Source organism: Balearica regulorum, chromosome 6, assembly GCF_011004875.1.
Source record: "Balearica regulorum gibbericeps isolate bBalReg1 chromosome 6, bBalReg1.pri, whole genome shotgun sequence".
Lineage (NCBI taxonomy): Eukaryota > Metazoa > Chordata > Aves > Gruiformes > Gruidae > Balearica > Balearica regulorum.
This window is the reverse complement of record NC_046189.1, coordinates 32656948-32675443: the sequence shown is the minus strand read 5'-3', so window position 1 is coordinate 32675443 and position 18496 is coordinate 32656948. Positions and strand designations below refer to the sequence as shown.

General features: G+C 44.0%; 1 protein-coding gene across 3 annotated transcripts in view; it reads left to right on the top strand.

Moving 5' to 3' along the window:
* The first annotated feature begins 7886 nt into the window (after positions 1 to 7886).
* Positions 7887 to 18496, top strand: part of ESYT3 (extended synaptotagmin 3) — a 38010-nt gene continuing 27400 nt past the window's right edge. The window contains exon 1 of one of the 3 annotated variants that reach the window (XM_075757124.1): positions 7887 to 7982. Coding sequence is in view for 1 of the 3 variants with exons in the window: in XM_075757123.1 (XP_075613238.1) it covers positions 12469 to 12807 (339 nt within the window). In the remaining 2 variants the exon portion in view is untranslated. Of the gene's footprint in view, positions 7983 to 12379; positions 12808 to 12979; positions 13057 to 18496 lie in introns of those variants that run through there. The other 2 variants (XM_075757123.1, XM_075757126.1) reach the window with 2 other exon arrangements.

Here is an 18496-nt window from a genome sequence, read left to right as displayed (position 1 = left end):
GGACTGTATGCACAGGCATAGAAAGGACCTCCTGTGAGGCATCTTTCACCCCAGTGAGCTGAGATGACAAGTCCTGCATGGCCATGCCAGAAAGTAGTGCTGCTGTGAGAACACATGAAACCTATGGGCCAAGTTCAGCCCCGGAATTCATCTCCACTGAATTCATTTGGTGGTTGTCTGATCAGCACTGTTGGGATCAGTCCTGTTGGGATTTGCTGACTTCAACTAATAATTGTCACGAAATGTTTATTTTAATTATAGTCAAAGTCAGAGGCTTCATCTAGGACCCTTCTTATTACACATGAACTCTTATTAGACCTTTCTTATTAAAGCCTTTGTTTTAAAGACTATACATCTCAAGTCATGAAACCATTCAGAAAAAAGACTGCCTCTTAGTTCTTAACTGTTGAGTTCTGATTGACTCATGACAGCTTCCATTCAGCAGAACATAACTTTTTTATCTTTCCTTCTAGGCCTTTTCAGTATGTATGTTCTGCCAGATTCAGGCCTGCCCTCCAGTGGATGTATTTTCTGCACTTTGATCTGACTTAAATTTTCTATAAGAAAAAGCATTACTGAAAACTACCACCCGAAATCACATAGTAGTACCGGAAAAGCTGAACAGTTCTCAAGGAGATAATTAAGTCTAGTGGGCCTTTGCTCTGCTCCTCTTAACAAAAGACTTTGTGGTAATAAACATATTAGAACAAATGAAGGAACTGGAAAGAAAAGAGCTTTTTCAGCTATAAGCTAATTTCCAGGAAGAAGAAAACAGATGCAAAAGAGCTTGGACAAAGAGAAGGAACAGGGCTACTACTGTGTTTCCAGTTTGAAATCAGTCATGACTTTATTGGCCGTGGTGCTTAGAAGAGGAACATTTTCTCAGGAAACAGTATCTTTGTTTTTTCACACTCACTCAGTTGTGAATGACATATCCCATCTCACCAGATTTTGCTGGTAGATGGGATAGGACAAGCTTTTGTAACTACTATTAGCCTACAGGCTACATTGGGACGCTCTGACTCTGCCATTGTTGAAGAAGCATCCCCAGATGGCACTTTATTTGAAACAAATGGAACATTTTAGCCTTTTGCAAAAGAACTCACCTAAAAAAAGAATTATACAGGACTCAGTTTGTATCTATGATTTCTCTTGCCACCACAGTGGATGTCGTTAAAAAGACAATGGAGCAGTTCTGCTGGTGGAGATCTACAAATAGTTTGCATCTGGCCCCCAGCCACTGTAAAGGGGAGTGTGAGGGAGCGGGATGTACAGTTGGGAGGGTAGCTGTGCTCACAGTACAGCCACTACACCGTGCTGAAGGGTTCCACGGGGTGGGCTTAGCTCTTGCCTTACTCCCACCTTCACGTCCCTCAGCAATACGTAATGGAAAGCACCAAGCTGTGACCATACCCTGGGAGGGGATAAGGGGACTTCTCACCCCACCCTATTGCCTTGTATCATGGGAACATAAGAGCGACCATAAGGGTTCAGACCAGAGTTATCCAGGTATCCGTAAGCAACCACGTAGGGAAGAGTAATGACAAGCACTTACAACACTCGCCCAAAACTCTTCCAGTCTCCAGGTGTTCTCATCTCAGGGATTTCCTAAACCTCAGCAAACCTCTTCTCTCAGCACTTGTCCAGTTTCCTCTGGAATCCACATGATTTTTTTCCATTCCAATTTCCTTTAGCGAGGGGCTCTAGAGTTCTGTTACGCATGGCATAAAGAACCTTCTGTCATGTTTTTCCCAAAGATTCACAATTGTTCTTTTATGTGAGACAGAATGATAGGAACATTCCTGCCTTGGAGTTTTCTGAGTCTTCTCTCTTTTTTATTTATTTTAAAACATTGTGCTTTTGCACCTAGTCTTTGTTTACATTTCTTAGCGATATAGTTTTGACTACTGATTGGCTGCAAGGTAGTATGTATCATCTCAGTTATGTACACATAACGTCAATGCTAATGGCAACCTTAAGCTTACATTCTAATGATTGGTTTTCTTGCAGTGAAAGAGAAGTTCTTAATGATCTCAGTAAGGAAAAGCCTAAAAGCAAAATCTCCCTTAAACCTTTTCCATTTATTCCCTTAAATATTTTCCATTTCTTTGAGAGCACTTCTGTTCACACCTTTACCATAAAAATGCTGTTCTTGGAAGAGTAGATCACACTCAGCCATGCACACTCCCAGTCAGTGTATTCTTTTATGATATTCCTGCAGCACCACGTAAAGCTGAAGGTTTAACAGATGACTCAATTTCAAATCCAAAGACAGGAATCACATCCAAAGTTTAACTTCAGTGATTTTGATTTGCACCCCTCAAGATTTTTTGCCAGAAGTATTTCATGTCCAAAACAAGAAGCTGTAGTGGAACAGTGATGTCTAATGAGAACTTTCTTCTGCCATCTGTACTGGACGTGGTAAGGATATAGGAACTGACATGAATCTCTCTCCATCAGCTCTGTGTTTTCTGGTCTGTTATATGTCACCTTCTTATGTAAAATGCCAGACCTACAAACCTGACTTTCCATTCTTTGACTTTACCAATTATGTCTTTCCTGTTTCAACTTATTTCTAACTTACAGTGCCACCTTGCATGTGCTGTACACCAGCAGTACAAGCCTGAGTCACTTGTTTGTCCACTTCTCTGAGCAGTGTCTTAGCATGAACCATTTTGATTCCTGTCTCCCACTGAAATTGCTCCTGTTGGGTACATGGATGTGAAACAATCTGTGAGTTTTTGTAGCTCAGTGTTCAATCGGTTCCTTGGCCGGTTGCAGGCCACTGCACACGGATCCTGCCAACATTTTAGGCTTTAAACCCTTTCCCAAAAATATTTCATAATGATACTTTTTTCTCTTCCTCTTTTTTTCCCCCAAGACTTATTTTGCTGGGGTTAGTCATGTTTATTGTATATATGTCTTTTTAAAAGAAAGTGAACTAGTGAAAAACTGTCTCACATAGCTGAGGTCACTATTAAACATACCCTAATCCATCTGATTTCTTTGTACACTTGTTGCAACTCCACTTCTTGCATCCATCTTTAAATTAGATCATAAGTTCTTCAGAGACTGACCTGTATTGTGGAAGAATGTAGACAAATGAGTTCAAGAAAGCTATGATATGACTACGGATCCTTTATTTTTTTAATTTGTTGCTTGCAGCAATCTGGAAACAAGGTTGCATCATGTAGATCACAATTGTGAGCCAGACAGGACAATCAGCAGCAAATGTATTGGACTGAAAACACCCTCTGTTTAAGGGAAAAAATGCCGATCGCTTTGCTAATATGAGGAAGTTTATCTCCACTAGGTCTTTCCTCTGTATTCAGTGACAGAAGCAGTTCATCAGAAATGTCAGCTGCTCTCTAGCCAGGTGCAAAACTGGTATCTTAGTAGTCGGCCCAGAAAGGGATTATAGTGAACAAAGCTAGCTCCAAGCCACAAAACTGAGGTTTTGTGGAGCAAGTGACACATAGTCCGTTCCCCCATGGTTCCTCTGTAACACAGTGTACTATAACACAGAGATACAAATTCCTATGCTCTGGACAGCAGGTAGCTCATTTCTTCATTGATTTTTTTCCCAATCTCAAGCTGTTTCAGAGACTACTAAGACATACAGTAGGATAGCATTGTACAAAAAGTAAAGAGTACAAAAAATAATATAGCCCTTCTGCTAATAATGTTCCCTGTGTGGATTAAAGAAACTCTCTCGGCCTGTGACAGTGCCTCTCCTTCCTTCCCTGCTTGTGAGAAACTACAGGCACTTGTGCCTTCTCTTGGCAGGAGGAGAATTTCTTCTCTCATTGACAAATACTTCCTCGGAAAAAAAATGTTTTGTTCCTTAAATTTCCTGTGTATTAAATTTGACCTGGTAAAGGATGGTTATAAATTAAGGTGGTGAGCCTGAAGTTGTAGAAACTGAGTGGCAGAAGCTAGCTAATTTTCCAGACAAATGTTTTTTCTAGTGCAAATACACAGTGAAAACATAAGAATTTGTTGTCCAGAGTTCCAAGTGATCACACTGAAATACTACTTCCTAAACACCTGTTTGTGAGCACTTAATATGCAACAATTGAATTTACCCTGAGAATGAACAGTATTTGCCATCTGAAATGAAACTCATAAAATGGCGAGATTATATCAACTGCTACCTTTTTTCTAAAGCAAAAAATATGATTTTAATTTGGAGGTTGTGTGTTTTGAGTTTTTTAAAACCTTGGAAGTCTAAGCATGAGAGCAGTAAACAATGACTCCAGTTAGCACAAGCTCAGATGTAGTGCTGGCTCCCCTGACTCAATAACTCTATCTCTTCTGCTTTCTGAATAAGACCGAGGCCACAAATATACTGCAAACATTGGCTTGGAAACCAGAGACCAGCTAGAATTCCTCATTGTGTCACCGAGCCAGTTGTTTAACTTCTCTACCCCAGTTTCTGGCCTTAGAAATGGGCTTTAATGTTATTAGTGTTATGATGTTGAACTGCAGGTCAGACAATCAGCTGCTCTGTATTAATTTGTCTCCACTAAATGTAATGGAGCCAAAATAGTTTGCAACAGCCACTGATGTGTTTCTAGTCACTTATTCTGGTATTCCTCAGTGCTGAGCATTTGCTTACTTTTCTATGCACTTCTTTTTTTATCCATAATGGAGGACATCTACCCTTGAGTACCAATCTCAATATAGCACTTAGGCCCTTACATACCACTTATGCACTTTTATCACTTACCAAAGACTTGGGTGACAGAAGAAGTCTTTGGGAAGATTTTTCTCTAGGACATAGAGCTAGGAGAGCCTTCCATACCAGCAAGGATACCCTGCACTTGCACAAAAAAGTGAAGTAGGAAAGACTTAGAAAAGCTGGGCTATTTTGCAAGGCTCTTGCTATTGTATTGCTGTCAGAGACTGACCTGAGCAACATGCATTATTAATGCATTATTAATAATTAGTTATTAATTATTATTGCTGTTGTCACCAATGAAATATCTATGTAAATCAGATTCAGGACTGCTAACACTTAAACAGATGCCAGTATCTCAGTCCTGGCCAGCAGAGGCCACTAAGAGATTGTAGGAAGAGCTGTTGTACAAGGCCCTGGAGGCCTTGTCGTTCAGCACACTCACTGCTGGAGAGATAGCTTCTTGGCTGTGCATTAGAACTTTTACTAAAAAGAAGGAATCTTCTTAGGGTTTTCAAACTTTCCATGTTTTTTAAAATAACCTTGGGATGAATATTGCTTTTGCTGCTGGTCTGCGTTCTGAGTGGGCTGGTGCTTGCCAGCAGTGAGCTGCAGCAGGTGCAGAGGGAAAACTCTTTAGAAAAAGAGATCCAGGATACTCTTCTACTTGCACACAGTGCTAGGGAGGACTTTGTAACAACACCGTGCAGTTTGGTACAGCTACCCAAAGACAGACTGCCAGCATGCTCGTGTCAGGGTTTAATGGTCAAGCTGAGATGTCGCCTGTCATCCTTTTTGGATGGACAGTTGTAAAAGCTCAGGTGTAGCCCATGGGGCCCAGCTGTCTGTGTCACAGGGATGCAGCAAAGTGGCTGAGATGGGCTTTGAATCTGCTGAGTTTACTGTAATCTCATGTTCCTCTTGATGGGGATTTTGTGTTTGTGAATGGCAGTGCTAGCTTACTCCAAAGTTGTCTTCTTTCCTCAAGTTTTTCTCAATCCCTTTGGGTTTTATAAAACACACCTAATACCATCATGTCTTTCCCCAGAATTCATCATTCTGTGCCTAACCTCATTCAGTTCTAGGGTACACATTGCTGCAAAGGGCAAAGCATTGGGTAAACGAAGCCAATTTTGGCTTAGTAACCTACTTCCACAGTACTGTGCAATTCCTTTAAGTCATGAGCTTGTTTGTGTGCTGCATCTGCTCATGACAAGCTAAGAAAAGTCATCTGAAAATTCACCCAGTGCACGTCTTCAAGTGTAAAACTCTGGCACAGAGCAGTTCTGCCTGCTCAAAATGGTTTCAGGACACTATTGGATTCAGCACTGACTGCTGTGAACAGGCTTTCCACTGACCCTTCTGGAGCTTTGAAGGCAGCACTTCCCCAAATTCAGGTCTTCATTTTAAAGCATCAGCTCTTTGCTGAAAGCACACCCTGAAAACAGGTGTTAGGAGCTCTTCAGTCAGGCTGTATATATTTTCCTTTCTTAAAGAAAAGGCTAAGCACACTAAGCGGAAACTCAGCAGGCGCTGGGAGGCACATCCTTGCAGAGAGGCAAGATGCTGTTACTGCTCCCTGGCAATAACTTGGCTCAAGGAAAGTGGCTTCTGACTGAATTCCCAGCCCTGTGCCAGCCTGACTGTGCCACTGCAAACTGTGCCTGTGCCGTCTTTGGCAGCCCACACTTCGAGTGGGAGATGGCAGGCAGGTGTTCCTGTGTCAGGATCCATTACCATGGAGGGATGTCTGAGCAGGCAAAGACGCAAACAGCGTTCCTCACAGTTTCACATGCGTTGTTACTCCTGTTGTTACTCTGTAGGTCTGACTCTGGTCTGTGTCCCATGCTGTGTGAAATACAGATCACAGACATGAATAGGCCTCAGGCAAATCTGCACTTTAAATGGACTTTATTGAAGGTACATTTATGACTGAGCCCTGTAGCAGAAAGAAAGGAGCAGAAAGTATCAGGTTTTACCTCCCTCCTTTCCTTCTGGGGAGAGAAAGTGTAGCAGAAGATGTATCCATTACTTCTTCAAAGCCTGGATATAAAGAAAGTAGCTTCACAGGGATGGTGTTATTAGGTAAAGCAGGTACAATTTATCAAGAAAAGTCTTTATTTTGTGACAGTCCAAATGGAAAGTATCGGGTAAACAAGATGTAGCCCCCCCCCCCCCCCAGAAACATAACCCACAAAGTTCCTCCTTCCTGGTTTCACCACTGATGGGGTGGTACCAGCTGGGACAGCAGTTCTGTAGCTCATGGATTATCTTCTCCACTGCTTGACACTTTTCATGTGTTCCACAAAGGTTGAGCACTCAAATTCCTTAAAGAAAAGGTTCCTGTGAGCTCAGTCAAGTCCTTTAAGCACTTGAAATACAGCAAGATGTAAGTTTACAGTTTACAGAATACAGATTACAGACTATGCTCTAAATTATTAATAAGCTTGTTCTCGAACTTCATCATGGACTTGAAAGGCAATTTTTACAGCCTAATGTGTGTCAGTAGCCTGTACCAGCATGCTCATTCACTCGGCAAAGTAGAAAAGGATTTAAAAGGACACGGAGACAATTTTTTTTCCTGGGGTTTTCTTGCTGCCTTTCGCTAACATAACAAAATCTAGAAAATATTTTATTCTCCAAGAAATGTGTTGTGCTATTTTTAGATTGAAGACGTTGTATCTTGGACTCGCAGATCCTGTTGCAGATACAATTGTTCAAACTGAAAAATGGAATGAATTCATGTTATAACAATGGCAAAATTTTAAACAAAAAGATTTAACAGGCTGTGCTTCTGAGATTAAAATGTATACTACGATAACAAAAGTTGTACTCGGCAAAGACTTTTAAAAATGAGCTGAAGTTCCCCTGGCTTGTTTCAGCTCTCTGCTGATTCTGTTACACAGTCTAATTTCAGCAATATTTGACTTTTCAGGTGAGAAATTATTTTTCCTCAATCCAGATTGCAGATTATGTATCAAATCTAGTCTATATACTAACATCTATGATGGGATGCTAAGCCACTTTGTGACAGCATCCAGGGATCTGTCCTAGGCAAACAGGTCATAACTACTTTCAGGTAAGTGCTGCTCTAGCTCTATTTTCTGTACCCTGCCTACCTGAAGTAAAAGCTGTTGTGTTCAGCAGGTGGCACCAGCTGCTCATGGGTCAGTGCAGGCTCCGAGATGACACGAAGTTGTGCTGATGTGTCCTGTGACAAAATTTGAGTCGTCCCCAGAGCCAGGAAAGTGACACTCCAACTCACAGCCCATCTCTGGAAGCACTGGAAAATGCTGTCCTCACTGTAAGGGAAGTTTATACTTGCTCCCCTCCACTACTGTCACAGATTGTGCTTTGTGTTCTTTCAGTTTCTTGTGCCTCACCTGTTCCATTATATAATTTGTGTATACAAAACAGAGCTTTTCTCAGTGCTCTGCTAACCCAGAAGGCCACTGCGACTTTCAGTGTCAGAGCAGAGTGGGATTTGCTGGCAGGGTTGGGCAAGGGGCTCTGAGACACACCACACTTTTACCTGCTGTAGTAGATGCTCCGCATCCTGCTGCACTGCCATCACATTAATGGCCCCTCTGTAGAAAGAACAAGTGGATGTGTGAAATAAATTGCTGTTACTGGGTTTGTTATACTGCCAAAAGTACCAGCTATTCAGTGCCTCTCTTTCTGCCCGTTGTATGAAAGCAGCGAGAAGCCATGAACAAGGCAGACACAAGGCACGGTACGGGGGAGTGAGCTCAGTGAGGCAGAGCCTTTAAAAGCAAGGGTCATGTACTCCCAGCCTGGCTTTGCACATATTCCCAACTAAAGCCCTGGTCTTGCAGTCTTCCACACATGATTATTTTCCTCATGAGAAGAAGTCTTACTAGCTTTACTAGTGCAGACCAGGTTTATCATTAATACCAGTTAGTCCTAGATTAGGCATGGTTTAGCTAGCCAGTATCCCACAGCTAGGCTTGAGGTTGGTATTGTTTTATGATTCCCAAAACAGGACATACATTCATAATTATTTTCATGACCAAATTACACATCTCCAGCCAGAATAATATACCTGGTTGAACAATGTAACACAGGCTCATTTTAGCTGCCCAGCTCATATTTAATTTCTGGACAGAACTGGACAGAATGGAGAAGCCACAGCTTTCCCTGGGGAAATGCATTCCAGACTCAGCGCAGACAGTATGAGTAGATACAAGAGGTTTGTCCTATGATAGGCAGAGTCTGGATATGGCTTTTCTTGACAGTGTGAACAGCACATGAATGGAGAGTACGAACTCAGAGGAAACTGAACAATAATTCCCTGTCAAGTGACAAGGAGTGCCAAAAGGGGCAACTACTTTAATCAGGTCTTGATACAGAAGTCATTCTGTTAATGCAAGGAGTAAGGCTTTATCCTTACATAAGTGTTTTCTTTTTTGCTGTGGATGCACAGAGAAAAGACGTAGTACACCTCTAATATTTGCTAGCATTAATGTGGAAATTTCACACTGGTCACAGACCCTGAAGCCACAAGAAAGTTAGAAAGTCATCTTCAGTAAACCCTTTGATATCTCATTGGTATGTGCTTAAATGGGTATTTCAGATTAATTCCTTTGCATGTTCTCTATAGTTAAAAGAAAAAAGCGTTGGCAGTGGTTTTTCATAACTCCCCACCTTTAAAGTGTGTTGCCTTAGTTACCATGGCCAGCTTGAGAGACAGCAAATTTAGTACTAATACATTTTCAAAGCCCTGCAGTTTCTGTAAAATCTCTGTGTCATAATCAGCTACAACATATACTTTTATCATCATGTTAATAAGCTACAGTGGTGATGTCTAGCCAAGTTCAATCAGAGGTGCAGATTGTCACAAGCCAGAACAATAGCCTTGGGTCATTACCTTAGTGACTATCCTGTGTATATTGGGAGAAATAGGTTGTGGAATTTCCCCATAAATGGAAATGAGATTGGCTTCAAGTGGCTCAGATACCTGGTTCTTGAAAGCAGCCTGCTGTAGTCAAAAGTCATACTTTCCCCAGCAGGAAATGGATAGGTCTTAAGTTGTCCTCTTGATTGACGATTCAATATGTCCTCTGACAAGTAAGAAAACCACAAGAAACAATTATTCTTTAAATGGTAACTCCATCATAAACAGAGTTAACAGAGGTCTCAAAGGCTATTGATTCATCTTGTTCTCGTGAGCACAGTATTTGGTTTGAGAAGAGCTCTCTGTGTAACCTGTTGTGATAGAAGTAATTTTTCACCTCTACTCTTTTTCTTTTGTTCAACTTTTAAAATTTTAAGTAGTATGAGCTTAAGTTTAAAGAAATTTTATATTAGTTCTGTAATTGTTTAAAGTTTCTGGAATGTCTTTAGAACTAGAAAGACGCTGTCTCTTCACAAGGTAAAGAGTTGGCAGCAAAGGAACAAGCAGTGCTCAAGAGAGCGTGGCTGGGGGACAGTGCAGAATGGGACGGAGTTCTGCTTTCATGGAAGCATCTCCTTCACTAAACAGCAACTGCGGGCAGTGTTGCAGGACTCAAAGTGCTGTGTTCATTTGTACAGAGGGAGCTCTCTTATTATCCTTGAGCCTGAACCTAGGCTTTTTGTGGTCAGCTGAGTGAAGAATAAGAAAAAAACAAAAAAATTGTAGGTTATTTATTAAATTAACCAGTATGTATTTCACTGCAGTGCCACTGTTTTTCCTACTCAATAAGCTGCCACCTGTTGGTGCTTCTAAACTGCGTAGCTCTCTGAGTTTGAGCTAAATATCTCAAACTCTGTAAGAGCAGTAATTCAAAGGAGGAAAACACTGGACCTGCCTTTTATTATAGCTTCTCTTGGTAGCAAAAGCAACGTTCTAAGTCTTCAAAGCACTAATAGAGTGCCCTGTTTTTTCAGAAGCTTCTGTTTTTCTGAAAGGTCAGACTTTGGGGCTAAGATTATCCATGTGAAGTTTCACCCCATGGCTGAAATGTCATACTGAAAATGTTTTACAAAGCTTTAAATGGCAGTGGGGAAAAATAAATAACAAGTCAGCCTCAGTCATTGATCACGGATAGGAAAAAAAAACAGGTGTATTTTTGCATGTAAACATATGTCCTGATATATGCAATTGTGCAAACTAACCAGTGTGTGATTTTTAATGTATGATATCAAAAGGGCAGATATTCCTTCAGCTGTTGGATCCATCTGGGGATCTAACTTCTGGGGGTCATGCCTTCTGGGGTCAGACCACTGGTCCACTAGCTCTCGGTAGAGACAGGAGTTGCTGTTTAGGGAGAGAGCAGGAGCTCAGTCATTTTCTGTAGTCCTTTCCTCTCAGCCTCCCCCAAAATCCACAACTGTTGTATCCAGGATGTTAGTGAGAACGTTTATGGGCCTTGTTGTTTGAGAATTTATCTAATCCCTTTTTGGACCCGCAGATACCGGTCTGCCTTGCAGCCTCCTCCAAGTTCTAGTGGTTTACTGCTCACTGTGTAAAGAAGTACTTTCTTAAGTGTGTTTTATAATGATTTATCTTTGCAACACCCCCAGGAAGAACAGCATATTCTTTTTCATTCGACAGAAGGGAAAGATTATGGGGTTTGTTTCTAAAAGTACCTGTTAATAGTAGATGTCTCATGCATGAGTTTGTCTAATGTGAGGCATTTGAGGCTTGATTTTTTCAGATGCCTGAACTGATTGCTCTCCCAGATCAGTCATGCACAATGATTAACATACAAATGAGGATCACTTGTGGTATTGCTTGATTTATTGACTGACCAATAGTTACATACCAATTCCATGGCAAAGCAGAGACCAAACCTAGTTCTCCCCAGTCGTGACCAACTTCCTTTTCTTGGAGGTTTGTGTCATTTGTTTTCTTGTGCAGCCGATATCAAAAAGGGACCACGCTAAAAGCTGGCATTATTCACTGATGTTCCAGACTTATCCACTGAACAAAGAGTGGCATTTGCCTGATCCAGGGAAAACTGAAGCAGAAAACACAGTGTAGAACTATGCAATTGCAGCCTGTCTCTTAAGGCATATGCAGAAAGGTATAGAATTAATATTGCTGGGTTACTCTCAGCATCTCAAAATGTGTCTTATGGTTCCCAAATAATGCTGCATTCCCTAATGCATAATTCTCGGTATTTCAAAATCTGAACCCCTACAATATCCCCATCAAAATCAAAGGAGCAGGAGAAAACAGTAATTGTATTCTTCAAGCAGTGAGTGTGTAGAACCAACAGGTTGTTTCTGCCTCATATCCTTCTGTATTGAGCAGCAAGCAATCACCGTGGGATTTGGTTAGATCCACGGGAAAAAATGGCTAAAGGAACCAGGCGCCTCTACGGGCAGTCTCCTTTTCAGTGGTGGGTGTTCCCCCACCTAGCCTTGGGCAGGTGGGAACAGCCCCTTTTCAGCAGCTCTTCATCAGCCGGTCCCTGCCTTTCTACGTGCGTGCGTGATGAGTTCCCTCACTTTACCCGCTCCGATGCGGTGACTGTCCCCTCACCTGCAGGCTACCGGTAGGGCCGGTGCCGGGTGACCCTGGGGGAAGCCAGGCTGACCGGGAGGGCCGCCCGCCCCTTGCGTGCGACAGCGGGGGACGCCCCGCGCTCGGCCCGGGGAGCTGTGGGGGGACGCCCCGGCGCGGCTTGCCCCGGCGCGGCTTCGCGACGCGCTCGCTGGGGGGCGCCATAGTGCGGCGGGGCGGGCCGTGGCGCGCTAGCGGCGGGGCCGGGCCGGGCGGGTGCCCCGGCGGCGCGGGGCGCGCCTCCCCGCCGGGCGGAGGCAGCTGCCGCAGCGGTGCGGCGATGGCGCACTCGGTAGGGGCGACCCCTCGGAGTCGGGGGGCTCCGGCGAGCACCATGAATCCCGCGGCTGCCTCCCGCCCCGCCGCCCGGCGCTCGGGTGTCCTGCCGCGGCTGTTGCTCTCGTCCGCGGCACGAGCGCTGCTGTGGCTCGGTCCCGTCTACTTGGCGGGGTACTTGGGGCTGAGCGGCAGCTGGGTGCTGCTGGGGCTGGCGCTGTGGCTGTGCTGGGGACACAACCGGCGGTGGAAGCGTGACCGGCTGGCTGCCGCTTTCGCGCTGCTGGAGGACGAGCGGGAGGCGGTGTGCCAGGGCCTGGCCGCCCGGCACCTGCCGGCGTGGGTGAGTGAGGACCGGAGGGGCAGAGATGCTCTGCGCCCTCCGCTCTGCCGAGCATCCCTTTGCAGCAGCGGCAGGAGCCCCTGGGAGCGGGGACGCTGCGGGCTCCCGCTGGCGGGCGTGCGGGTGGCTCTGGGCTGCGTGGCTGAGGAGCGCCCGGCTCAGTATGGAGAGCGGGGTATTCTGTAGTGAGCAGCCGAAGGGCTTGGACCGAGCAGTAACGGCTCTAATTTCGAAGTCTTCCTCAGTAAAGTGAGTACTAAAGTGGAAGTTGTTTTAGTCCAGGAAATGTGCATGTCGCTGTAAACGTGCTTGTAAAATAGACTGCTATATCCCCAGGGAAATCTTTCAGATATGTGCTGTTGCATTGCAGCTATTTTGATGTAGAGGATGCTTATTTTAGACCTTCTCATCCAGAAGGCTTTCTCCCCTTCTATTTAGTGTAATTTGAAAAAAAAAATCTGTAAACATTATATTCTCTTCCTGTAAAACCCAAATACTTTAAAGAGCCATCTCTTGATGCTATGGAAAGCATGTTTGCAAACACCTGTTTGTTCTTCACATTTGTTCCTAGCAAATCTAGGTTTTAAAGTGAAGAAACTTGAAACTGAACATTTTATTCTACATATTTGATTATTTATTGGGTTGGCTAATGGAAAAGGATGAGGGTTTTTTTTCTTCATCGTAATTTGCTTGACATTTAAAAACATATCAGCAACTGGCAGGGAAATGCTTTTCTTGTAAGAAAGAGAATATCAAAGAGGTCTATTTGTAAGGAATGTTGCATGGAGACATTTATAGTCAGCAAACTGTTTTATATAGCCTACAGCACTTGGCTCTCCTGAATACTGTGGGAAAGGAAGGCAGTCGGCACTTCTGAGAAGCGAGGCCAGGGTCTCCTAGCAGAACTGGTGCAGCTCCATGCACATGTTCCCTCCCGCTGGGTGCCGAAGTCTGTCTCTGAATGAGGTTTCTGCTTGTTTGTATTGACAGAGCATTTAAAACAACTCGGAGCATTAATGAGTGTGGTGGTGTCAGCTCTTGCCCTGATGCTGTGAGAATAGTGTTGTGTTTTATCCTCAAGTGCCCTGAATCTTGGTAACAAGAAATTGAATTTCTTAGTCATCAGTGAAAAATCAGAATCATCCCCTCAACACACACACACAAAATCTCAAAAGTTTGTAGGTTTTTGTGGTTGAAAGTGTCAAGCTTCATTAGTGCATGGGCAGGCAGTTGATGGAAGGGATTTTTGGTGGCCCTGTACTTGGCATTCACAAGGCTGCACCAAGAGCGCTGTGTCCCCCAAGCACAGGAGAGGTTTTGACAAATGGGAAGACTCCAGCAGAGCCCACTGAGATGATCAGGGGCTGGAGCGCCTGGGGTGTGAAGAGAGGCCGATGGAGCTGGGGCCATTCACCCTCCTTTAGGGGATCCTCGGGGGGCATCTCACTGCCATCTCCTACTGCCTAGCACATCCTCACAGAGAAAGTGGAGACAGATTCTCTACAAGGCCTCGCTCCTGACTTGTGAATTCTTGGAGTTGGCTGCTGGAAGGCAGGATGTAGGACCTAATGGTAAAGGGGCTGCACCATGTGCTTTTAGTTTTAGCTTTTATCTGTGTTGCCACTTCTCCTCCTTTCCTTTTCTGTGTCAGTAACTTTTGTTTTTCATCAGTTGGTGTTTGCTTCCATGCTTGTACTTGATGTTTTTTAACTCCCATTCCTCAATGTGATCTTCTACTTCTCTGTGCTAATCTTGGAGGCTGATTCTCACCTATTGTCTATTCAGTATATTCCCTGCAATGTTGTCTCTTTTTCATTTTTGCCTTTCAGTGTTCATGAGCCTTCAATTGAAACAGTTCTAAAAATGTCCCTTCTGTTCTTCTCTCCTGATACGCAGAGGTGGGAGTAGGAATACACTTCAGGCTAGAAGGAGCATGGATTGGATTTGCAGTGCGTAATCCTAGGAAAGGTTCTGGAGGTGTGAAGCAATGGCAGTGTCTTAGGAGACTGGTAAAGAGTTGTCTCCTCACATACCCTATAGTAAAATGAGTAGGATCTGCCCAGTGGAGATTTAAGACCAGTCACTGATGGAGCTAGTTGATTAAAAACCATTCTTCGTAAGAGCAGTGCAGTGTCTCCTTCAAATGTGACTCAGGTTCCGCTCAGTCTTGGTATCAGTTGTTAGGAGATGTATTCATATTGCAGCCTTTCCTTCAGGGGGGACGCTGGGAGGGTTTCCCTCATCTACTCAACCATCTGTTTCAGGGAATTTGCAGGGTTACTTTGCAGCACCAGTTTCTTGGCTGAAACCAGCCAGTGAGTTTGGAATAGAGGCATTCCTGTGCTAGACAGCTTACGTGGGCAGGCTGTGCTTCCTTAGGAAACCAGGCTGGAAATCTGCGTCAGATCTGTGTCTTGGAGAGGTGAGACTTGCTGGCTTCAGCCTATGCAGCCTTTAGCCTGACTTTTGTAGAACCAGTCAGTGCCCAGAGCAGAGGGAGCCAGGCTTCTGGCTCCTGGGGGTGGTGGTGACTTCTCCATGTTAGCAGGTTGCAGGTGAGAACATCTGAGTATGCTGAGTTTCTTCCTGATGTAAAATTCCTTTTACCAGGAGAAATTGATATTACTGGGTACAGAACAGTCCTTTTAAAACTTTGCCTGTAAATTCCTTGTTCATGCAAAAGGCTTGTTTAGACATTTTTTTTGTGCCTCTGAACTGGGAGCTAAAAAGCCCGTCCCTTAAAAAAGAACCCCACACCTCCAAAAAACCTAACAAAACCCCAGACAAACCACCAAAACCCCCCTGATGAATAGATTCCTGTGTTGTACTTGAACAAAATGGCACGTTGTGTCAGACATGGGTTTTGCTTTTGCTGTGATCCTTGGTGTAGCTTGCTCCAGGGCAAGGTGGAGCCATGCAGAAACTTACACATTTCTTTACCTCCTAGTAATTGGCCCTTACCTAGTGTTTTTGATCTTCAAAGCTCTTTTCAAATGCTAAGTAATTTTTGCAGCATTCCTGAAATATTGGCAAAAGTATGCCTGCTTTTGTAAATGGAGAAAACTGATTTTGATAGTGTAACTGGCCCAAGGCTACAGGAGTAAGTCTTATTCTGAGACAGCGTTAACTTTGGCAGCTCTTGGTGGCTGATTTTGGGCATAGTAGGAAGTGTTTTGTGCTTCTCTTACCTGTGATGTACTGATGACAAACTCGAGGACGAGACCCTGCTGCCAGGGCTCTCAGCAGTAATGAGGGTCAGAAGTGAGTCTGAGGTCCAGAGCACATGGCTAAAAAGTATGGAATTGTGGATGTTTTTTCCCACAAAAGTATTAGGACACAATAAGTTCTTGGAGTAAGCTGTTGGGTCAAGAAGAGAGCTTGGTGAGCTCTGGGCTCAACTAGAGCAGAACTCATCTTCTGCTAGAGGGACATGCATGCTATGGGAATACCCGGTGGGTAGGAGAGGCTTTGCTCAGAGTTTATGTCTTACTAGACAGAAGATAATCTAGATGCAACACTTGGATACCAAGCTCTGTGTCTTCTACAGAACTGCTCATTGAATTCATACTATTGAGTGCAGCTGACCTTTGGTATTGGGAACCCACTGAAATCTGGTGGCCTTTCGTAATAGGCAGAAAGCTGTTTTTCAGCAGAGACATGTAGTTGGCCAATTTCTATGGTGTTTGCCTCTGTGAGAGCACTGTTGTGTTAGCCAAGGAGCTCCTGGTGGTCTGTGGTACCTTTGAGCTACAGCAGTGTTATTTCTTCCATCTGACAAAGGAAACTGAGGCACAGAGTGCCTGGGTAGGAGCTGTGTTGCAGACACGTGAATGAGGGGGTGCCAAGTGGGATGGAAATGTACCACAATCACTGCTAATCCTATCACAGCAATCTGAGGTGTGATACAGGGATCTGTGATTCATTGCGGTTGCTTTTGGAGTTTGCCCTGGGCTGTCTGGTTTAGGTGTCTGTGGCTCAAATAGTGAATTCAATTTTGTTTTTTTTTTTTTAAGGTGGGTCTGGCTGCTGCCTCCTCATGGTTTTTTGCCTATTTCCAGATGCTCCTATATGCTGTTCCAAGTCTCCTTGGACACCAGCTTGCTTCTTGGATGCCTCTTGCAGTTGCACCTTTAGCAGCTTTGGCTCTAGTGAATAATTCCAGCCAATTTTAGTGATTTATTTTGTGCTATGTTTCTCCTCTTAATGTTGGTGGGTTTCACACAAGGGCTTTCTCACTGGGATGTGGTGACCTAACTGTTGTCCTGAGTCCTGGTCTGTCCTTCCTTTTGGGTCACGTCCCTTTCCTCACTGTAAGATCTTTTGAGGACAGCTCATCACACTACTTCCGTCCCTGCTCTGTCCTGCCTGTGGCTGATCCAGGGCTGTGGAGCAAATGCTGTTGGACATTGGTGCTTGGCAGTTGTGTTGGCGCTGGGGACAAACTGCCTTCAGGCCACCCAGGATTTACGTGCCCTGGTGGAGGACCTTTTTGTGAAAGATGAAAGGCTGGCAGGTGAAGTGGAGGTCCCTTGATTCATATAATCAGCCTTACTGTAAAATGTCAGCTGTGTTTTATCTGTATTGATTGTCCCTTCTGGTGCTGTATTCTCACTTTATCATGCAAATAGGGCTGGGTAGGCTGACATTTCAGTGAACTTGCGTAGTCTTGTTTAATGGAAAAGTTGCTATTCAAAGCATCAAAAGAAATTGCTTATAGAGAATATGGTAATATCACTTTGGGTTTTTTTAATGTAATAATTGGAGATAATTTGAAGCATTATTTGAGCAAGGGAAATGGGCTCTGAAAACATACATCAAGCTGGAATAAAAGGCAAGCTGGTGTCCATTCCATCCCAACATCTCTGAGCACCTCTCTGAAAGCTGCTGAATTAAACAGCAAGCCTTTGCCTGAAGAGTGTAATTCATAGCTCTTGTATCAGGAGGTAATTTATTGTCCTACCACTGACTGTTATCAGGCTAGATGATAGTCAAAGGACTCCCTTTGTATTCGGGTGCTTTTGTAGAACTGAGCAGGGCCCAAATGCCCATTCTGAGAAGCTGCTGCATCATCCTTCGCTTCTGCAGTAACCTGCTACCAGCTTGTAGCATTGGCTGAAAATACAGCATCTGTTAGACTTTCATGTGTGATTGTAGTAAGGTGATTGTGGCTCTTCACTCAGCAGCCTCTTGGTGACGTCAGTTAGTTACTTGAGAGTGGCCTCATATCTGACTGTCCTGATTCTGATTAAACAAGTCATCGCTTCAGGGAACTGGAGGGGTTCTGTAATGAACACACACACTTCTTGTTGGCATTTGATGTGTCCAACATGAAAACATGGTGCATTAATGACTACTTCATTTTAATTTGTCCTTAGATCTTAGAAAGCTCTGAGAGGTGAAAATACTGGACTGTTACACGACAGTGTATGCTAATAGACTTCAACTCCTACAGTGCTGCTTTTCCCTGAAGCCGTTGGCACTACATTAGTATTAGTGGAGAAATGCTGCCACAACCAATAAATTGAGTTTCCCAAGCAGGTTCTTGTTTTCCAAAGTGCGCTGTCCTGGGTAAGGTGAGGCAGTGCAGGAAACAGGTCCTGCACAGCTCGTGACCTTGAAGGGAAACAGGTTCTCGTGGCTTCCCAAGGCATGACCAAGAGAAGGATGAGAAATCTAACGCTGCTTTACA